The following is a 24140-nucleotide window of genomic DNA, read 5'->3' on the forward strand; positions in this document are numbered from 1 at the left end:
ATTGTCTGTCTGTCAGAGGACATTCCTCTACGATACTTTGGCTACTTGAGCCTTTTTTTCAAGATTTATTTTTATGATTTCTAAATTACGTGTTTATGTTTGTATCTGTGTATGGATATGTGTGTGCACAGGAGTACAGGTGCCCACAGAATTCAGAGGACAGTCAGATTCTTTGGAGCTGGAGTTATAGGGGATTGTGAGCAATGTGCGTGGTGACAGCTAAACTCCAGCCCTCTGCAAGAGCAGCACATGTTCTTTACCACTGAGCCATCTCTCCAGCCCCACATAAGCCTTTACTTATTGCACATGTCCTTTCTCATAATTCATCTAATATTAATCATATGCATGTCAAATATGCATAGGCATAAGATGATAATAAGAGATTTTCCCCAAAAGTTCACTCAGAGAATACAGTTTGCCTTAGTGCATGCATCTCAAACTGACCAGTTAGCCAGGTCAGCCTCCTACCTTTAGCTCAAAAATACAGCTGGGACATGTTTGAATAGAAAATAGCCACAAAAGGAGAGCTATCAAAAGGTTGTAAAGAGAAGAGGGACCACCGGGCATGGTGGTGCACGCCTTTAATCCCAGCACTTAGGAGGCAGAGGCAGGCAGATCTTTGTGAGTTCGAGGCCAGCCTGGCCTACATAGTGAGTTCCAGGACAACTGGGGCTACAGGGAGACCCTGTCTCTAAAAAGACCAAAACAGAAAAAGAGAGAGAGAGAGAGAGAGAGAGAGGAGTAGGGACCTAGTGCATTGGTGCATTGTTTGGAGTAGGGTGTACATACAACTCGATGCAAGTGCAAGTCTCAGGTTGCTAAGTTCATTGTTAGAGAAGGGGTGTGGGGATATCTTGAGCCATGCAGAACTCTATGCTGCTAAACCTCCCTGCCTCATTACTATGATTGATTTTTATGCCTGGCCTGCTTTAGTAAAGCAGAGAACATTCACCTGGCAGTTCAAAGTTGTTCATTTCTCCTGGGCTTTTTTGAGAGGTTACTATCTTTCTCACACTGACTATAGGTTAGCAGGTTTCTAACATAGGAAGGTGGGAGTGTCAAGAAAGGGAATAGGAAGAATGTCTTAAAACAAAATGAAACATGGGGCTAGAAGATAGTTTAACCAATAATCTCCTCTTGCAGAGGACTCGAGTTCAGTTCCCAACACCTACATTGTGGCTCATAACCATCTGTAACTCCAGTTCCAGGGGATCTGAGGCCTTCTTCTTGTCTTTACAGGCACCAGGCACACATATGGTCCACATACATACATGCAGGCAAAACATCCATACACACAGAAAAATAAATATAAATAAATCTTTAAAAAAATGAAACAAGCCTCAAGTCCATTACACACTTCTCCTCTTCCTCAGCATCACAGAACCAGGAAGAGAGACTTAGCTGTCCGGTGTCCCCTGCTTCTCTTAACCTGCCTTTTGTCCCACAGGGCTGCTCATCCATATAGCAAGAAATCAAAGTATTTTTCCACAGATGTGACTATTAAAAAGTTCCATAACTGATCAAAATGTAGAGAGCAAGTGACCAGGGGATGCCCAGCCCCCAACTGATACATCTAGAATGCAGCCCCTATACCCAAGGCTCAGAAAACATGACAAAAGAGTCAGAGGACCAAGACATCAGCTGCTAGATAAGGTATTCTAGACATGACAGGGAAACTGGTTATCTCATAATACAAAATGTATTTAGTCCCCCAAATCTTAATAGTCTCAATACTGTTCCAGGTTTCTTCTGAGACTCAAGGCAGACTCTTAACTCAGAGTTTCTGTAAAATAAAAATGGAAGTCAGATTTCCAATATATAATGATGCAGAGTAAACATATCCATTCAAAATGGAGAGATGGGGCTTCGAAAGGAAAGGTGGGACCAAAGGAAGACTGATGCAACAGGGATAAATTCTTTAGCTCTACATCCAGCATCTGAGACACAGGGTAGCTGAGCTACAGCAGGCTTGGGCAACACTGACACAGCCTCTGTCTTGGACTGGCTCCACTGGATGCCTGCAGGTTTCCTTGGCAGATGTCCCACGTCCTTGGCATTTCTAACATCCTAGGGTCTCTCTTGAAGCTTAAGCTTCATGTACCACTTATTAGGGATTCTCTGCAGAGAACCCAACCCTTCTACCCATTGCCTGACCTCCCGGGCTTTTTTCAAAACACTTTTGGAAGCCCCGATGACCCTGTAACTCTTACATTCTGCATACCTATGAAATGAGCAGTGCACCAATAATGAATGCTAAGTTCTATGACCAAGCAGCAGCAGGTCCTCTTGGACATGGCTTCAGTGACTTCTGAGTGTCTGGATGGCTGGACCCAAGAAAACATTTCCCCAGGTAGCACTTTGCAAGTAGAGATCTTATCTTTTCCTAAAGGTTCCTCAAGGAACCTTTCCCATTGTTCCAATGCACAGTGCTTGGACTCTTTTTCTTTTTAAATACTCCTGCAATAGTTTATTTTCAAAGGAAACTTCCATTTTATAACCCAGAGCCTTTCGTGGTTGAGATCTTACCTTTTCCTAAAGGTTCCTCAAGAAACCTTTCCCATTGTTCCAATGCACAGTGCTTGGACTCTTTTTCTTTTTAATTCATTTACTTATTTTTATTTTATGTGTATGAGTGTTTTCCCTGCATGTGTTTAAGTGCACCACATGCGTGCAGTACCCATGGAAGCCAGATCTCCTGTAACTGGAGTTACAGATGGTTGTTAGCTGCCATGTGGGTGCTGGGAATTGAACCCAGGTCCTCTGCAAAAGCAGCCAGTGCTCTTAACTATTGAGCCATCTCTCCAGCCCCTACTTGGATTCTTTTTAATAGTGCTAATCTCTTTAACAATTACTGCTTCTTTGTTCGAAGCTTTAGAGGAACTACCTTTCTGGCAAAACCAACCGAACAAACAAAACCATGTTTTCCACAACTTCTCCTCTCTTAAGCAAAAACAAGCTGAAAGCCTTATAACCTGATTTCAAAGTGTTCTTCAAATACATTATGTTAATTACTTTTCTTGTTGCTGTAGCCAAATGCCTGAGAGGAAGCAACTTAATGAAGAAAAGTTCTATTTGGCTTAAGTTCAGGGATGCAGTCCATCGTGACAAGGCAAGTCATGGCAGCCAAGCATGAGGCAGCTGATGACATTTCAGGAAGCAGAGAGTAGACAGGAAGTAAGACTGGGCTTCAAAACACCCTTAGTGACTTAGTTCTTTCAGTGAGTCTCCATCTCCTGAAGTTTCCACAGCTTTCCAGAACAGCACTACCAGGTGGTAACAAAGTATTCAAACATATCAGCCTAGAAGGACATCTCATATTCAAACCATGACGGATATAGTCATCAAAACAGTCCAGTACTAACATAAAAACAATGAGACAGTAAAAATAACCCAGAAATCATTTATAGTCAATTGAACTTTAACAGATGCTGAGAACACACAGCAGGAAAAGAATAATCCCCTAAACGCACATTATTGGAGAAATACAACATTCACAGGCAGAAGAATAGCATTATATCCTTATCTCAGACCAACTTACTCCCACACCTCATATCCTCAAAACCCCCATTTGGTCCTCTAAGAAGCTTCACTGCAAGGCCTCAGTCCCATGAGATGGGCCATCTACCTATGCTGCCTTGGCGTCCTATCTTTATTCCTGTCGTGGATGCATTGCCTTTGCTTTCTCCTCACTCTGCCCCCAAACTATAGGAGCAGCAAGGACAAGGGATGCATCTTACTACTGTGTCTCCAGTGTTCTCCATGTACCACAGCTATTCAACAAAAGACTCTCCTTATACTGGATTTTTAAGGTATCATACCATCTAATGATACCACCAAACACTCTAAATTAGCGTTGTTTGGTTGGTGTGTATCAGAGCTGGTGTAGGTGTCCTTAAGTGTATGATAGAGTTTTATGCTGCTCCTTGTTCACCCAGGAGGAGCAAGTGAAATAAAGAGACTAAGACTCTTGCTACAAAATTTTCTGGTTCCAGTTTCTAACTACAAATAACTACAGCTTTAGCCAAGGTGTTAAATGTGACCTGGGTATCCTTTCCCTATAAAATGGTAAGGGATGAATTCCAAAGCTCCTGCCTGGTTTAGTGATGATTTGAAGCACAAGTTTACATTTTATGTGACTATAAAAAGACAAGGTCCTGTGTTTGCTATGAAACTCTGATTAATTTGATGCAAAATATTTCAATGAGCTCATAAAAACATTAGGGAAATTTGAGATTGGGCATGGTGGTGCATGCTTTTAATCCCAGCACTCAGGAGGCAGAGGCACGTGGATCTCTGTGAGTTTGAGACTAGCCTGCTCTACATAGTGAGTTCCAAACCAGTTGGGGCTACAGGAAGACCCTGTCTCAAAAATACCAAAAAAAAAAAAAAAAAATAGGGAAATTTGATTTATTTTAAAATTATCTGCTTTATAAATTGCTTTTCAAGAAAGTGTAGATACCATCAGTGTTAGAGTATCGAGGGTCTTCGAACAGATCTAACAAGTTTCTGGGTTATAATGAGGCATTTCTACAAAGTTCTAGACACAAAAGTGCTTACTGATTTGATTATTGATTAGACATCCTGACGTATCTTGCCAAGGAAACAGGAACACAGATTAATCATGCCAATGATTTTGGAAAGCACTTTCATTATTATGTTTATATGACTTTAATTTGACCAAATTAAATGTAATTTACTGATGTTTCTAGATTTTAATTGTAAAAATAACATATGCTATCTGAAATATCTATTTCACATATAAATAATACAATACAATAGGGGAATATACAGAAAATATAAAACATAAATCATGATTTCATCGTTGCTCACATTTTGGTATATTGTTCCAGTTTTTTCTCTGCATATATTTTAACTGTCAAAATCATTGTTAAGGTTAGAGCTGAGCACTTCACAGGTAATTTAATCTTCTACACATCATTTGCAATAAATGCTTACAATTTTCCTATTGTTGGAACATTTCCAACATTTCATTCTTTCCAGATTGCCATTAGAAATGCTCTAATGAGCATTTTTTACATAAATCTTTGTCTATATCAAAGATTCGAATTTGGGATGTATTCCTGGGAGTGTAGTTCCTAAGTCAAAGAATATAATTTCTAGGACTCTTGAAACCTATTATCAAATTGCTTTCCAGAATGGTTCCATCTGCACCAACAGAGCACAGACATGCACAGGCCCCAATTCCCTTCCAGGATTAGGAATAATCTGCATTCTGTACATAGAAACACTATACAGAAAAGCATGCCCTCACCTTCTTCCTGCTTGCATTTTAAAATCATTAATAGAGAGTCAGTGTTTCAAGTTTATCTATTTGTATTTTCTCTATTTATAAATTATCCATATGATCAGTTTTTAAAATTGAATTTTAAAACAATTACACCTCAAGCCACTTAACTGTAATTACTTTAGTATCACTCCCAAGAGGAAGAGAGAGCACAAGACAGTGGAACTATCTTATTAGAAACTGTCATTTTAATATTTAATTTCCTTGAGTTTTCAAACACTACCAAAAGAAAGATGAAACTTTTACATTATTCAAAACTGGAACACTGAATTTAAAAAGACTGAGGAACATTTCTTCAAATGATGGCTTTGGAACTTTGCATTCTAGAGTAGGAGAGGATTCTGGGGAGCTTTAGTGAACAAGCGCCCAGGCTGAGGGGGAGGCGGTAGAGGGCTTGTGTGAATGTGAACGAAAAACCTTACTACACACTGATGGCAAGCACAACCAGTCATGCATGTGCTCAGCCTGGAGGGTCTTGGGGGACCAAACAAATGATGGGGTGGTCTTGCTGACATATTTGTACTTCTAATGACACTGAGACTTGTAAAACACTTCCCAAAGGCCCACAAGCCCTTAGGCCCACATGGGCAGTATTTAGCTTTCCCAAGAATTGATACTCAAATTTATCTCATTTATTCCTTCGACTTCACTGGCTTAATTTTTTGGTGCATGCTTAGTGCTTATTTTACAAAACAGTCTAGGATTCTGGCTATTTGTTTTTGCATATAAGATGAAGCTGTGGACTTTGTGCAGGGTTAAATGGCACCGAGACTACTATAATAATCAGACCTCCAGAACACTCACACCTGCCCAAACCCAGAAGTAAATAACACCTAAAATGCCTGCTTTCTTGCCCTTCAGCTGTGCTTTCTGCTCTCACTCGGTCCTTTATGTGCCTGCTCTTGTTAACAGTCCACACTTCAACCAGTGCCGAAACTCAGAACTGGGGATAATTTAGTGTTGTGTCATTGGCACAGATCAGTTAGTGTCTTGGTGGACTGGACTGCTACAGACTGAGTAGCTTACAAAAACCAGAAACTGGTTTCTCAGACTTCTGGTGACTAGAAAGCCAAGATCAAGACACTGACAGATTCAGTATCTGCTTCCTGGTTCATAGGTAACCACTCCATCATAGGACAAAACAGCGTTCTGTGATCTCTTCTATGAGGACATTATTTCCATTTATTTATAATTATAATTTTAATTTCTTGCATGTATGTGTGTGCATGTATGTGTGTGTATCTGTGTGCCATGCATATGTGTGTGAATGTGTATATGTGAGTCTGTTGGTATGTATGTGGTGTGCCATGGTGCACACGTGAAAGATCAGAGGACAGCCTTGGGTATAAGTCCTAGCCTTCTACCTGGCTTGAAACAGGGTCTCTCTGTTGTTTGCTATTGCATACACTAGGCTAGCTGGCCTGAAAGCTTCCAGGGACTCTCCTGTCTCCTCCTCCTGTCTTGCCATAGGCACAATGGAACTACACACGTGAAAGATCAGAGGACAGCCTTGGGTATAAGTCCTTGCCTTCTACCTGGCTTGAAACAGGGTCTCTCTGTTGTTTGTTATTGCATACACTAGGCTAGCTGGCCTGAAAGCTGCCAGGGACTCTCCTGTCTCCTCCTCCTGTCTTGCCATAGGCACAATGGAACTCTGAACTATAGATTCGAGTTCCGAAACCGATTTTCTACCTTTTGTGTGTGTGTGTGTGAGAGAGAGAGAGAGAGAGAGAGAGAGAGAAGAAATTAGGAAGTTGTCTTTTTTTAGACAGAGTCTTACTATTAGCCCAGGCTAGCCTTGAATTTATGCTCCTCTGGCCTCAGCTTCCTGAGTGCTGGGATTACAGGCGAGTGTCCCATGCCTGGTTTCAGTGCCTGATTTGACTGCTATGTTTTCCCATGCTGATCTCCAGAGTCTCAAGTCTATCCAGAAAACAGGTGTCACCAAAAAGTAGCTACAATGAAAGTAAAATAAAACCATGCCTCCCTCGGGTGGGTGAGGTGGAAGAATGCCTGGGGCAGGAAAAAGTATGGAGAACTGACCAGCATTTTGAAAATGAAACTGGTTTTCTGGCCATGAGTACAATTAATGTAGGAATGAACGAACGTTGTCATATATTGCTAATAAAAAGCGGCTATGAGAAAGTGTTATAGTATATATCAAAACTCTAAGTGGGTATAAATGTCAGGCAAGAAATTCTGCTTGGAAATTTATTTTGAGAAAATAATGACAGATCTGTGCAAAGATAGAGCTGTTATATTAAATGGGGGACCAGTTAAGTTACAATCCATACATACAGTGTAATACTCAGCAGGCGGAAACTGCAGGAAGCACATACAATGACAAGAAAAACATAGATATACAGCCTTAAATTGAAATAAATTATGAAGCATTGTAAATAGTATGAATATTATCAAATGTTTACTTTAAAGTATCCACATGCATGCAAATATATGTACAGTAAAACTGGAAAATATACTTTTGTGTTGATCCACTTTCTGTACTTTTTGTACTATTTGAATTTTTCTAGAATGATCATATATTACTTTTTTTTCAGTCTTTTTGAGACAAGGTCTCCCTGTAGCCCCATTTGGCCTGGAACTCACTATGTAGACCAGGCTAGGCTTGAACTCACAGAGATCTGCCTGCCTCTGCCTCCCAAGTGCTGGGATTAAAGGCATATGCCACCACGCCCAGCCATACATTACCTTTATAATAAGAAAAACATTCACTTAAAAACATTATTTTTTTAAAGTTCACCCTATCTACTTGAAAAGGAGGCAGGAAGTATGGCTTTAAATTCTTCACCCCTTTCTTCACTGGTTACTGTATTCCTGAAGGCAGGCAATGTTCAAATGCTGCTGTTTGAGACTCTGCTTATGTTTCTAAGGCAGGCACAGAACCAGGGCTGCTGGAGCACTGCACTGAGGGTCGGTCCTCAGACACTCTGAGGAGTCTTCTCTTCTCCTCATCAGTCCCTTCCTTCTGTCTTCCTTTCCCACACAGTTTCTCTACTGGGGCTGTTTATATAGCCCCTCTATTCAGCAGTCACACTTTCACACCCATACACACACTAACACACACACATATACACTCAGACTCACATGCACACACACACACACACACACACACACACACACACGCACAGAGCTCTGTAAGTGCAGCTCTATCAGAACTAGCAAACGACGTTTGGAAGTCCAGTGCGGAACTGAAGAAAAGACCCAGGAAGGGTGTGGTGATCACCTGCTTTCATTCCTGTGACCAGGAAAAGCAGGAGATGTCTCAGGCCCACAGTCCCTCCTCTGGAAATGGAGCTGCAAAACAGAGGGCAAATAGTCAAGATTTTTTTAAAGACCTATATCAGCAGAGGTGAGGGAACTCTACAGACCGTGCACCTCTTGTTTTCTCTAAAGCGGGATCAGAGAAGGGTAGTTTCATTAGTGAAAATAGTTCATCCATAACCGAAGCAAATATGAAAAGCAAAACAGAAAATACCATTTAGGGGAAGTAATATTAATTACATGTATTTTATTTTTATTTTCTTCACACAGTTTTGCTGGTGACTGGAATATATTCAACGAATATATTGACGAAGAAGGTCAAAAGACCCAAATTCAGTAAGTAAAATCAACATTCCTTGCTGGCTCTGTCTCCCGTGCAGAGGGCTGTTACCCTTGTTTTACATGATGTGAAAGGTAGTTTTTTGGCTTGATTTGGCTTGGCTTGGCTTGGGCTTTGTTTCTATGTCAGTTGCTTTGCATTAAAACTAAATAGTGATGAGTCTTATTATCTTCCTCATTCCAGAAAGCATTTGACATGAGTCCTGACTTGAAAGTAAAACAAATGTAGTTCTACTCTACCTGAAAAATTCAAAGTATACATATAAACCAAGCTGCTCTAAGGGTCTATTGCCAATCCAGAATAGGTATCTACCTGAGTATTGTCTCAATTCTCCAAACCAGAACATTTTCTGTGGCTAATGCAAAGGTCCAACAAAGTTGTCTGCTTTCCAGCATGCCCTGGAGACAAGGCAGAAAGACAGGGAAAATGAAATGGATAGAAAAAGGAAGAATCCCTCACCCTTACCTCTGACATCAGTCTAGCTTACATTTCTAAATGACTGGGATGTCAGCCAACTGACAAAACCTAAACTAGTGTTAATACTGCTTACATAGCCCACTCTGTTTTCTGTCTGAGGATGGATATGACGATGAGACAGGCCACCTCACACTCTTGCTGCCATGCCTCCCCCTCAAGGCTTAAGCCAAAATAAACCCTCCTTCTTTAAGTTGTTTCTTGTAGGTACTGGGTTATAGCAATAAGTAATTAACACAGAAAATTGGCACTGAGGAGTGGAGCTGTTGCTGTGATAAGCCTGACTACATGGTTTGTAGGCATTTGGAACCAGTTTGTAGAAGGAATGCTGAAGAGTTTGGAGCTGTGTTCTAGTTACTTTCTGTTGCTGTGATAAAATGCTCTGAACAAAAACAACTTAGGGAAGAAAGGGTTATTGGATCTTATACTTCCAAAGGGCAGCCCATCTTTATAGGAAGTCAGGCAGGAAGTCAGGGTAGGAACTGAAGTATGGACCATGGAGGAACACCGTCCTCTGGCCTGTGCTCAGCCTACTTTCTTATACAACCCATGACCACCTACCCAGGTTTGGCACCACTCACAGTAGGCTGGGCCCTCCCACATCACTCAACAATCAAGAAAATACCTCACAGATATGCCCAGGGGCTAATTCAATAGGGGAAATTCTCCAACTGAAGGTCCCTCTTTCCAGGTATACCAAGTTGACAACCACAGCCAACCTTGACAAGCTGTGAGGCAGAGAAGCACTAATATGCTATAAGCTGAACTTCATGGGCCATTCTGGTAGGAGTCTGTAAGATCAGAACGCTGAGAGAAATGTGCACAGTGGAGGCCCAGCTCACAAGGTTTCAGACAGGAATAATGACTCAATGAAAAATCAAGCTAAAGGCCATTTACATTGCATTCTGGCAAAGAATCTGCATTCTGAAAACTTGAGTCAGGCTAAATTCAAAAGTAATGAGCTAATTTACTTGGCAGAAGACATTTCAAGACAAGACAGCATTCAGGCTGTGTCAAGATTACTGCTAACAGCTCTTATGCGGGTCAACAGTGAGAGACAGCAACAAATAAAGCAGAAAGTCATGAAAAGGTACAATTTGCCTTGGAAAAGAGCCTGAGTAGATTTAAAGTTGCAGACATACAGCTGTAATTGTTAAGGGATTAGCACCATGAAACAGAAACCTCCTTCTCTTCGCTGGGACAATAGGAAAGATGCCCTGAGGGTAAGACCCCACTCGTCAATATTTCCAGCCTATGGAAATCTTGAACTGGGAAACTGGGAATGCCTCTCAAGGAGTTCCCTATTCCAATGCCTAGGAAAGTATTTTCCCAGATTAAGCCACCAAGGCACACAGAGGCTGTTACAGCTGGGGGGTGGGCAGGCAGACTACATCAAATTAGCAACAGAATTTGGTAGCATTGTCCACATGGAGCTGGGTTTTTAGGTATGCAAAATCCAAGTGTGGCACCATGAGGGCTGTGCCAGGAAAGCTCTTGAGGCTAAGCAGTGTGTGGCAGAATCAGAGTCCTTGCAAGGAGGCCCTGGAAGACCACTGCATGAAACTGGGAATGTGATACCTAAATAGCAGTGAAGACTCCAGAATGTTCAAAGTGCCAGGACCGTGAAAAGTCTGCCAAGGAAAGCTGCAGACACAGAGCATGGAGTGGAGTTGGCCCCAAAGAGAGGCTTTGTGTGCTGCAGGCAGCAGAGCTGGAGGGGTGAGGTTACCTAAGCCCTTTGAAGCCTAGATGAGCACATGATTAGACCCAGAAGCCCAACATGGCAACAGGACTTGATCCTATGATTACTTGTTATACCCCCATTCCTACCATTATATGTTGAAAGTATATATGTTCGTTTTGTTTTTTTACAAAGGCTCACAGTTAAGTCAATATCTTGTGTCTCAGAAGAGCCTAGGCTTTTGAATAGTGTTAGACTGCTAAAGGCTATTGAATTTGGAACAAATACAGTTTGCATTATGAGATGGCCGTGAGTGTAGCAGTGACAAGGGGGCAGAATATTTTGGTTTGAATGTGAAATGTCTCCCATAGACTCACCTGTTTGAACACTTGGTACCCAGTTTTTGGTGCTATTTTGGAAGGTTGTGGAACCTTTAGGAGGTGGGGCCTCACTGGGGGAAGTGAGTCACCCAGAGCCAGCCTTGAGGTTTTATAATCAGGCTCCACTCCCTGTCTGCTCTCAGCTTCCTGACTGCAGACGCAATGTAACTAACCACCACCTCACACTCCTGTTGCCTTGCCTTCCCCACCATTATGGGCTGTGTATTCTCAAAGAGTGAGCAAAAATGAGCACCTCCCTGAAAAAAGATATGAAAGAAAAAAAAAAAGAAGAAAGAAAAAGAAAAATTGCATACATAGAAACAACACTTCTTTTTTTCTGAAAATGATCTTAAAACAGCTAATGAGGGGCTGGAGGGATGACTTGGTAGTTAGGAGCACCAGCTGCTGTTCCAGAGGACTTGGGTTTGGTTCCCAGCACCCACATGGTGGCTAACAATTGTCCAGTTCCAGAGGATCCAACACCCTCTTCTGATCTCCATGGGCATTTCACAACATGGGTGCACTTACATGCAGGCAAAACACTCATACACATAAAATAATAATAATTTTTAAAAAAACAGCTGATGAACCATGTTTAAGGCTAAAACTACATGACCTATGAACTTAACTTTATTAGCCCTCCTATTCCACCCGTAAACCTGAACAATGCACACTATAAAATACCTTACAATTTCATTTGTAAAAGAAAATTCAAGATAACATAGATAAGTAAACTAGTTCATATTTTTCACTTAATTTTTCAACTTTGTTAAATCTTTGAACTTGCTTGCAAATTACATTTTTTAAAGCAATGTAACTATCACAAAATCATAAACATAGAGCTACTGTTAAGACAAAGACACTCAAGTGCAGCTGTCTTTGGAGAAACCTTACCCACCCCTTGGGTATGTGCTGTCCTTTTCTTAACAAGCTCCAGCATTGCTTCATACGGACTCCTCTTGAAATTCTTTGCTATGATGAAAGTTAAAATCCAAGCCATATCTGAAAGGAAGTCCCTAGAAGGAATTCCTCAGGCTGCACAGCCAGCAGCATTGGACATTTCTCACTCTCACTAATGTGGATTCAGATGGTAAATCACAGAAAAGCCTGTGATATTTCACACTCAATCAGTGGAAAGAAGAAAAATAGATTTCACTTTCAGGTGGTATATCAAGATCAGATGACAAAAAATTCAAAACAATTCTCACTTGTGTAATACTGAAATCTCTTTCCCTTAAACATAATCAATCTGTGGTTTTATGGAAGCTCCAGAATTTGGGATTGCATTTCTGCCATTTTGACATGGCTCCTAACTCATTGTCCAAAATGGCTGCCTCATCTCCATCCATTCCAATTACTCAGAAGGGATGAAAAAGGCACTTACCAGTACCTCTTTAAAAGATACCCAGAAAGGTAGATATGGTAGTTCTACTTAAAGAGCTTTGGTCAGTAAGGGAGAGAGGGAAATGTCTTGATTACCAGGACACAGATGGGAAATTGTATATTGTACATTGTGAGTGCACTGGGATTTCTGGATCCACAACTGCAAGCTTGACAGAGGTTTATAGAAGACCATAAAATAAAGGTTTTAGACAAAGCCAATGTTCTGTGCTTTCTACAACTGAGGCTTTGTTTATAGGCATTAAATTTAAATGTGCTGAAATAAGCAACATTAATAATTTGAAATGAAAGAGATTTACTCCACACAACTACCCCTTTTTTCTCCTTTTCCTTAAAACCTTCCATGTGGGATTTCCTGCTGAAATGAGACCAAAGGCGAAGCCATTCGCAGTCTAGGCTGACATGCTAAAAAGGAATCAGTTGTTTATTTGTTCCTGTCAGGATCAAGAGCCAAGAAGATCAGCCCTGGGGCAGATGAGTGTTCAAAACAGTGATTGGGTTAATATGGAGACAAACACACACCCAGCATAGACTCCTTTGGGCTGTTTCCAGTATCTTCATTAACTTGCACACAAAAATCATGAAAGGTTCTATGATTACCATAACAACAGTTCTTGGTGACTATGAAAATCAGCAGAGTGACCCAAGGGCAAACCCCTTAGAGAGATCTCAGATGGATTGAATTTCTGATATGCTAAATTCTAGTTTTATTCTTAAAATCTCCCTTGTGATGCAGCACATTTGAATCAATAAATGCCTGAAGTCTCTTCTCTAATTAGAAACTTTGGCACAATCATTAAATAAGGGAGGAAAAAGACACAATGAATGTAATAGAACACTCCCAAGCCAGGGACATATCTGATTCTTGACCTCAGGAGTATTTGCAAATCATAGTCTAGAGCTTGAAGCCAAAGTAAATTTCACTTCTCCAATTCAGTGTTGTCTGCAGCTGGAGGAGGTGACTGATGGTAGAAAGGCACAACATTCCTTCATTTAGGGGGCCAGCCGACGGGGCACAATTTAGACACCCAATCACAGGTAGAATCAAGATGAGCCTTCACAGAGTTCACAATCCAGATGATAAGCCAATAGGCAATTCCATCATATATAAGTGCTAGGCAAAAGAGGTACTGTTGCTTGCTCCGAGAGAATGGAGAAGAGATTGTGTATCTGGGAGGATTTCCTGGAGGAGCCGCACGCCTGCACTGATAAAGCCCAATAGGGAACGGCATTGCAAATATCATAAAAAGCATGATCAAAGCCTGAAGAGTTAAAAGAATTCTAAAAACTGACCAGGCATGAGGAGGTGCAAACCTGTCATCCCAGCACCCAAGAAACTGAGGCAAGAGGATCATGAGCTCAAGGCCAGCCTGGGTTACATAACAAGACTCTGTCTGAAGAAACCAAAATATGTGGGCTGAAGAGATGGCTTAGAAGTTAAGAACTTGTACTGCTTTTACAGATCCAAGTTCAAGTTCCAGTGGCTCCCAATTATCTGTAGCTTCAGTTCCCTGAGGATCCAATACCTCTGGCCTTGGCAGACAGCTGCATTCACATACACATAAACACACACATAACTAAAAATAATTTTTAAAAACTTTTAAAAAACCACCCAATTTGGATAAAATATAGACAAAGGTGTTCTAGTGGTCTGTGGGGAGTTGGCAGCTCTAGATTTTGAAGAGCTTCACTACTGTGGGGGAATCTGGACTTCATCATGAGGCAAATGGGGATATTTCAGCTCAGGTTATTTTGGTTGCAATTAGAATAAATCCAAGCCAAATTTGCTTAAGGAGAGAAAGGGGATTTGGACAAGACAGAAACCAAGGCGGGAAGCACAGCTGGACTTCCCGGGACTAGGTCCCAGATGGAAAGACTGCAAGAAGCAAACCAAAGAACCAGCACCTTGGTTTGTCTCTGCCTCTGTACCTCTGCTTTCTCGTATATATGGAGAGAGAGAGAGAGAGAGAGAGAGAGAGAGAGAAATATAAATATTTCTCTCACCATCTCCCTCTCCTCACCTCCCTTAATCACTCTCCTTATTCCAAAATCTTAGGAGAAAGACTCTAATTCATTAGTTAGACTGCTGGGGTTCTTCCATATATGAGCAGTATAGTTCTCAAAGGAGTGAGAAGTGGGCAAGTTTGCATTAGGAAAATGAAATAGCCCTGCCAACAACCACAACCTTTAAACCACAATATGGGGGGTGGGGGGAGGCTGGAGCTATAGGTCAGCAGTTAAGGGTATTGCCTGTTCTTGCAGAGGACCTGGGTTCAATTCCCAGCACCCACAGAGCGGCTAACAGCTATCCGAAACTCCAGTTCCAGGGGACCTAATGCCCTCTTCTAGCCTCTCCTGGCATTGCATGACACAGGTACACTTACATACATGCAGGCAAAACACTCATACACATAAAATAAATTTAAATATTTTAAAATACCAGAACATGAAAAAAGACAGAGAACACAGCTGGTTAGTGAGCAGGTATTGTGGTTCTACACGAATCTGTAGTAAACATGAAAGTGCCTACAAAATCTGGACAGAATTTCATACCCATGCAGATGGCGGAAGGAAAGACAAAAATTACATATTATCAAGTCTCCTAGAGAGATCAAAAGATGTGACTGTGTTTATCTTCTCTGTGCCTGGAGACCCCTGAGCTCATTCTAGAGGTGTTGAGGGATTCTAGGATTCAAGGAAGACTTGAACTATAAAATCAAAAGGTCAGCCTTTCTACTTGGCTGAATTGATCTGCAATGAGTTAACCTGAAATAACATATTTTATTGACCTATAATGGCTTCAAGAACACACCCTCTATACTCCCAAAGAGAAAGGAGGTAAAGGCCTCCCTCCTTGCCACTAAACAAAGAAATCTTTACCACCTTACTCTCACAGCTGAGGATTCAGACTCTTTCTTATAGGGAGATACAGAAAGATTTTTAACACAAAGTGAAGTGATCAAAGCAGGGCTTTGAAAAGATTATGTAAACCTCAGTGTGAGAACAGATGTCACTGGTTCTCAAAATTCCCAGGCCAACAACATCAATGTGCTAGATAGCTTCAGTTGTCAACATGACACACCTGGGGTAGAGGGAACCTCAATTGAGGAATTTCCTCTATGAACATGCCTCTATGAACATTCCTCTGTGGACATGCCTGTGGGGGCATTTACTTGATTGTTGGGTGATGTGGGAGGGCCCAGCCCACTATGGGTGGTGCCACCTCTGGGTTGTATAAGAAAGCAGGCTGAGCAGGGGCCAGGGGAGCAAGCCAGTTAGCAGTGTTCCTCCATGGCCTGTGCAATAAAGTAAATGAGGAAAATCAGCACCACCTGAGACCTTTTGTCCCACCTCTCAGACCTCCTGAGTCAAAACCTTTAGGGGAACCCCAGCCGTCTGGGGTGCTACAAGCTCCCCAGGGGATTCAGATATGTTTCTTAACATTTGGGCACCAGTGCATAAGAGAATAAGACAAGGTCAGGTTTACTCCTAGAAACAAACAAGATCATCTAGATAGATAGGCCCTCTGCTGTTTCTCTGTCCTCTTCTGTCCTGGAAACCTTCAAATTTTACCAGTATTTTTCTAAAACCAAAAGTCTTCACAACTCAAAGAGGTAGAATAGTAATGAGAGGCAATTTGGTAATGTTGTCATATGATGATTTTCCAACCCTTCTGTGCTGGATAGCTTTAGTGTCAACTTGACGCCCCTGGGTTGAGGGAGCCTCAATTGGGGAATTGCCTTCATTGGACTGGCCTGTGGCCATGTCTGAGGGGCATCTTCTTGACGAGTGATGTGGGAGGGACCAGCACATTGTAGGTGGTGCCACCCCTGGGCAGGTGGGCCTATGTTACATAAGAAAGCAGGCTGATCAGTGGCCAGGAGAGCAAGCCAGTAAGCAGCCTTCCTCCATGGCCTGTGCTCCAGCTCCTGCCTCCAGGTTCCTGCCCTGAGTTCCTACCTTGGGCTCCCTGATGAACTGTGACCTGGGAGATGTAAGCTAAATAAATCCTTTCCTCCCCAAGTTGATATTGGTCAGAGTATTTTGTCACAGCAATGAAGAGACAAACTAGGACACCTTCCTACACATGAGCCATTGTCCTAGACTCCTGAGGATCAAATTCCAAGACATGATACTACTGATTGCCAGACCCAGATTGGAAACTCCAGCTAGATTAAGTAATGGAGGCTTGGGGGGCTACCTGGGGGCAGATGAGGGGGATGGAGGATCAGTGATTACTCAAATAGGAAATAAAGTAGAAAAGATGTAGAGAAGGCAAAGAGAGGAGAAGACCTGGGCAGCTTCCTCAGGTTTAGCCTGAGAATGCCAACATGCTAGTCTTTCGATACTGGCCACTTACAGGGTGGACACTACTTCAGGATGAGCTCTTCTCCCCTTCCTACTACCCTTGCAATTCCATTTCCTTTTCTTCTCATCATCTTTTATTTCTTTCCACATCTTTGTTTGGCCCATGGCTCCCAGTGGTATTACTCAGCTTCACTGGGAGCCCTTTGGACCTAGAGCACAGTACTAAGAGCATGTTGAAAATAATCTGACATGAAGGAGGTACAAAGAGGGAAGTAGAGATGGAATAAGACAGAGCCTCGCAGGTACTCCCGAGGCTCATAGGTGAGCATGCATTCCAAGCCGATGCTTCACGTTCATGTGAATAGCTATATTTAGTGCAATTTTATTCTATCATATGTGGATTATTATTTTATTTTCTAAATCAAATTAAGCCTGACTCTAAACTGCCAGTCATGGGGGATGTGGGGGGTTAGAATTAAGATTTCATATTGCAGGGGCTTCCTCTCTCTCTGATCCAGTCCCTACAAGTTTTATATAGTATGGAAGATTCAGGGAGATTGCCCAAGTGGCCTGGCACCCAAGTGTCTGTTATCTCCAGAAGGTGAACCACTCCACTGTTTCCTGGACAAGAGGTATTAGTAGAGATGAGAAAATCTCATACTTAAGCCTTCTCCCTAAGAGGCATCATATTGGGTACTGCCCTGAGATAGTGCTTCTCCAAAAAAAAGTGCTAGGGAATGAAGACATTTCCCCCACTGGAACCTGTCAACCCACTCCTATGTACCCAGTCTTGAAGAATCAATTTTCTTTCTCCTTTGGGCTGAAAGAACCAATGCCCTCAAACAAGAGGGATTTAGAGATGATTCCCAAAGCACAGAGGAAGGGTTGTCCTTGGGCAACTCTACCTGGTGCTACAACCCTGAACTCCAGGCATAGAACATCATGAAAACCTGGCCACCGTCCTAGAATATTAAAAAGAAAAAAATAGATAACTAGCATGTTAATGACTTGATAAATTAACTTTCTGTATGTTGTCCAAGGTAAATTTTACCTTAGTACTAATGGGAGTTTTAACACTTTATTTTAGAGATGACTTTTTCAATTTTCTGATATGTTTTAAAACTATAAATCTAACCCTTCCCAGAGGCACATTGGTGGTAAAATTAGTCAGCATAAACCTACTCAAGCAGTTTCTAACAAATTGCTAAAATGCAACTACATTTTTCTTGATTGTTTAAGGCTACAAATAAGGACAGAGTAGTTATGGATTATAAGACTAACTTCATTTTTATGTAGGTCATGCATTCACAATAGGCCTGCTTTTCAACTCATAAACATTTCAGTCCATACTGTAATAAACACATCATATGTTTCCACACAAATTATGTCCACCAAAGACTCTAGAACAATCTCTACTTGCCCAAGTGTTTGTGCTGAAGGGAGAATAGCTTTTAAGTTATAAAGTCTCATTCAGAGCTTTTCCCCCACATGAAGGAGCCCAGCAGAGCTCCAGAAGTGATCGCCTTAGTCCAGAGCAGAATCAGGAGACAGCATGCACGGGTGAGAGCCACATTGATTACTGCCACACACGTCACGAGTTGTCCATCCAGAAGTCTCAGACTCAGCAAGCATCCACTCTTTCATTAGACAAAATGAAAACATGGCCTCTATCCCCAAAAAGCCAGAAAAGAAAGTCTTCCTGGCCCCAACCCTTGCTCCCATCATGCACTTAAACAAGGTTGGATGCCTCCTGTGATGCTGCACTCCCTCTGTGTTTTGCCACATTTTATTCTAAGAGCATTTTGATTTAGTCTGTCTTCCCAACAAGACCAAAAGCACCAAAAAGATATCATTCGTGCTCGTTAGGTAATTGTTAGATGGGAACACAGACAAATGGACAACAAAACCATCATAAAACAAAACATGATAAAAGTAATGGGAATAATAAAGGTATCTATAATAGGATTCATACTGATTTCACAAAAGGAGATTCAAAACAAGGCGTGAAAAACAAGTGGAATTTTGTAGAGAGAGGTAGGTGGTGGATCTGCCTAGCCCCACTGAGCTGATTTCATGCAGAGTAAGGGTAGGGTGAGGTCAGGAAACTGTGGGGTGCCATGACAGGTTCTAAGTGTAGGGGGGTCTTAGCAGGTCAAGTGGGAGGTAAGTTGGGTCCACCAGGCAATGCTACTTTAAGAAGCTGTTTTTCTTCACCATGGTTAGGGAATGGATATCCCTGAGGTGTTCCTGAGCAGGAAATTTACACAGTGGAGACAAAAATCAGTAAGGTGAACAACATGTTCTCCACAGGCATCCAGAAGCCTCATTCTGAACTATTTCCATTCCACTGGAGTCTGTTGAAACAGGCTTCACTTGGGGTGAAATGTACAACCTTTAATTCATACATTCCCTTCAATCAGTTAACCTTGTAGACATGGCTTGGAAAGTCTTTTGCAACCAACCTTGAGAGAATGGAAGCTTTCCAGACACGTTGCCTTGGGCATGAAGGAATGATTGTCTGGGACTTGTTACCTAGTGCATTGGACAATGATGAAGAAAATCATAGCTCCTTGGTTGGAGGATTTGGTACAGGAGGCATGTGGCTCCTCGGGCAGATTCATGTTTAGAAACTTGTAAGTAATCTTCAATATTTGCTCACTTCTTGAGACTCCTAGTATGAACACTAGTGTGTTCTCCATATTGTGTGTACTCTTTCTCATTTCATGGAAAAGGAAGAAAATTAAATTTCTAGCTTCCTTATGATATGTAGGTAAGAAAGAAAGTTGACTCTCTCTGTTGCAGATTTTCAGTTGAGTAAGCTCTTTCATGGTCTGTTCTTAGAAATTATAGGAAATCAATACAAGGAAAATTGCACTATAAGAGTTGCCTTGCAGGTATCTAAGTTGAATGTACAGATGCATACGTGTGTCTCGGCATATGCACACAAATTAATGAATACAGCTATTTACCAGACATATCCTGCATTCACCCACCCATGGTTGTCAGTGACCTTTGAAGTCAGAAAAGCCCTGTAAGATTAGACCAGAGAAGCAGCAATTTATTTCATCTTTAGTTAAGATTAGAGCTGACAAAGTGTTAGCTTTAGAGCCAGAAGGCCTGACGTCAGATCTTGACTCTGGCCCTGCTTGGTATCTAAGCTTACAAAAGTCAACTTGGTTCTTGGGGAAATGGAGATGATATGTCTTTTAGGGTTTTTAAGAGTCATGTGAGAGAATATGTTCTGGGGCCCTTTATAAACTAAAGTGGGTTCTTTTTAGAGTCGTAAACATTGGCAACCACCCAAAAGCTATATTGCCACAGGTAAATTACTGCCATACAGTCACTCTTTGGTCTTTGTCCTTCCAAGCAGTGTAGATAAAGACATTTTCTCAAGTCTGGCAGGAAGCAGTGATGAGAGGGACTCATACAGACTCTTTAACACGCTTAAACTTTGAGTATGTCTTCATCTACTGAGACAAATGTCTTTTACTAGATTTGTCTTTCTGAAACAATTTCCATTGTGTGTTCTATGTTTCCTCTGTTTCTTGTGTAGATTATTCATGGCAAATCTTTCATGACCAAAAGAAATATTTCTGCAGCCTATAATGCTGTACACTCTCTTAGCAAAGGCTCAGTTCAAGAGACAGTACGGAATGCCATTAGATTCAGACATATAGGGGTTCAGATTCAACCCTATCATTGACTAGCTGTAATTTCATAGTTTAGAGTGATGTCATCCAATGTTAATTTACCCACCCGCTGTGATTCCTCATATGTCAGATAAAACCAATTCTGCCATCCCCCTTCCCCTCTTCTTTAATAGTCTGGGGATCTTCTCATAGTTTCTGGAGAATCTTCACCAGAAATCTTTGTGAATTTTACCATCTAGCTGCTCCTGGGTCCTCATGCGCCCCTAGCCTGTTCTCCTCTGTGGCTCAGCTCCTTTACTGGTACCTTCAAAAACTTCCCCTATGCCTGACATGTTGCCATATTCTGATCCTTTACTATAGATTTTCAAGGGCCAATAGACAGCCCCACCTCATGAAGCATGACCTCCACCAGTCCATCAAGCTTCCTGGCCCTCTCTTCCCATCTCATTCTGTGCTCCCAGCTCCCACACAGCAAGCCACTCCACACTGCACTCTTCCTCGTGCCCTTCTGAACAGTACCATCCCCACAGAAGCCCTTGATGGTTCAGCAGGCTTGTTAAGACATCATTTCTGAAAAGACTATTGTGCAGTCCTAGAAAGAGTTCCAGTGAAGACATGGCTGATGCATTGATCATGGTGGGACTGTGAATTTGTGAAGTTCCAGTGTCTTTTGATCCCTGCCAACAGCCTCTCGTCGTCACGAACCTCTCTTCCCCTCAGTCACTTGCTCTAGGGACACGGGCTCTTTAAATAGTCTTCAAACCATAAAGCGTATTCTTACATCAAAGTTTTTACCGTGGTACTTCCTTCTCCCAGGTATTTGCTGTCTGACACCTTATCATCATCCACAGAATTGTGGTAGAGGTAAGAAATTAGGTAGAGCAAGTACAAGGACCAAATCCTTCTATCCCTTGCAGGCTGTGTCAGGGCATATGAACATTAGTCTAAGGGTAGGAGGAAGCACTGAAAAGCTTTGAGCAGGAGAATGATGGAATCAGATTACATTTTTTAAAGCTACACACATGCTGTTTTATGAAGAAAGGAGTGGGACAAAGGGTGGAGCAAGCGTAGAAGAAGCCGAGACAGCAGGCAGTTGTGTCAGCAGTTCAGACAGGAAGTGTCACTGACGTGGACCAAAGTGAAGAGAGACAGAAATAGCAGATTCCGATATTTTAAAAAGAACAGGATTTCCCAAAAGAGTGGTTGCATTCACTCAATATCGCATTGAATATCAATAAAAAAAATAGACAAAACTGAACAACATTGAACAAAATAGACAAAAATTCCTGCCCCTTTGGAGTTTTATGTTCCAGTTGGTGTAGATGCAACTGGACCCAAGACCTTGAAAATGCAGCATTGTTTAAACAAGATGGAGGGGAAAGAGCTCGAGGTACGAGCAGTGATTCAAGCCAGTTTTAAGACAGCAGGCATTTAGGAAAGGGAAGGATAGTATTGACAAGAACAGAGTTTCTACAGACAGGATAAATGAAAGGCCTTCTTGGTTTTTAAACTTTTTGATCTATTTATTTTTTAAATATTCTATTTTTTATTTTATTATGTGTATGAGTGTATTGCCTACATGTACGCAAATGCACCTGTGTCATGCAATGCCCACAGAGGTCAGAAGAAGACATCAGATCCTCCGGAACTAGAGTTACAAATGGTTGTTAGCCACCATGTAGGTGCTGGGAATGGAACCCAGGTACTTTGCAAGAGCAGCCAGTGCTCTTAACCACTGAGCCATCTCTCCACAGTCCTTTAAACTTTTCTTGAAAGCTACTAAAAGCTGGTTTGTGAGCAAAGATTCAATATAGTCAAAAATTGTTTAAGAAAAATGAAAAAGAATGTTCCACAAAAGAAGTCACTCCAAAGAAAGAATTATCATGACCTATTTTCCCAGTGTCAGAACTAAGAAGGGTGCACTCATCCTCAAATGGATGTTCTTTTTATTTCATCAAACTAATAACCTTTTACATAATTTCTTTAAAAAATAATATTTTATACTAATTGAATGCCACTAACCAACAAAATCAAGCCTAATATTAAACTTTTCATGCATAAGCTCTTTTATATTATAATAATTCTTTCTCATTAACAACCATGGGGCAAGCTTACAAAGACTTTCCCTAATTAACAAGGAACATTTCCCTAGAAGTAATGTGGTTTTTTCTGGGATCACTGAAAAGATGAATGGCAAAGTAAGAAGGCTATATACCACTTGATTTGGCTGCCACATAACTTGCTCGATGTATCCTACACCTGCCCAGACCCACTATTATCATTAGCTCAGGCAGAAGTCTGACCCACAGCATGAACATGTGCAGTTCTATCTCTATGGTTTTATGTTTTGTTTTTGTTTTGAAACAGGGTCTCACTATGTGGCTTAGGCTGCTCTCAAACTTGTGATCCTTCTGTCTCTGCCTCCTGAGTGCTGGGATTACAGATGTGTGCCACCAAGCCTGGCTTCTTCCTCTGAAGTTATAATTGTACATTAAAATAGTGGCTCAGACCATCAGTTTTCTGTTGCGAGACAGGACCTCTGAGATAATACAGCTGACATATGCAACTCAGAAACCAGCATCTAAAGGAACCTGACAGCACTAACCTCTTGGTTTGCAAATGGTTCTTCTCCTTCCCCTGTGACTGATTCCAAGGGCCTCTGGCTCATACCAAGATGCTGTGATGCAAAGGTGATAGTGGCTAGAGGAAGGCAAGGTAGCCACGGGAAGAGCTGGGGAGGAAGCCAGGGGAAGTAGAGCCCAGGCTTCCTGGCAAAGGCTCCACTTGAGGCAGCTCTGGATGATCTGGGCCTCAGTGACTTCTGCTTGGTGTCGCCCTCACTGCTACCACCAAAATGGAAGAGCCTTTTGTCTTGCTTTTTCTGAATGTTCCTGAGCATAAACCTTTCTAGAGTATAATTACAAGCAAGTGTGTAGGGTCAACAGTGGAGACCATTTTTGCCTCGATGTCTGTTGCTCCTTCACACCAGAGCAGGACACTTCCAGGACTAACCTTTGATTTGTCTTCTTAAAGAAGTCTGCTTTATCTGTTTTATGGATAAAATCCAGAGGAAAGAATAAGATTAGATAAAAATGAATGTAAATGGAAGGGCATGACTGTAACCATTGAATAATTAAAGTCCATTTGCAGAAAATGCAAAGCTAATTCATTTCACCTGTCCCCAGGTAGAACTGGGGAAGAAAACAAACAGCTTCACAAACAACCAAGAGAACACCATGTAGAAATAAATGAATCATGATTTTCATATATTGAAAGAATTGCTGCCAGGAAGATACAAAATGACTTGCTTTTTCCTGAC

At 41.6% G+C, this 24140-nt stretch overlaps 1 protein-coding gene across 1 annotated transcript in view; it reads left to right on the top strand.

The window, feature by feature from the left end:
- The window catches only part of Vit (vitrin), a 135980-nt gene that overhangs the window by 31498 nt on the left and 80342 nt on the right, over window positions 1-24140 (top strand). The window contains exon 3 of the mRNA XM_008822590.2: window positions 8858-8923. Within this exon, the coding sequence (XP_008820812.1) occupies window positions 8858-8923 (66 nt within the window). The remainder of the gene's footprint in view (window positions 1-8857; window positions 8924-24140) is intronic.

The sequence above is a fragment of the Nannospalax galili genome, unplaced genomic scaffold (genome assembly GCF_000622305.1).
Source record: "Nannospalax galili isolate Female #2095 unplaced genomic scaffold, S.galili_v1.0 scaffold88, whole genome shotgun sequence".
In the NCBI taxonomy this organism is placed as follows: domain Eukaryota; kingdom Metazoa; phylum Chordata; class Mammalia; order Rodentia; family Spalacidae; genus Nannospalax; species Nannospalax galili.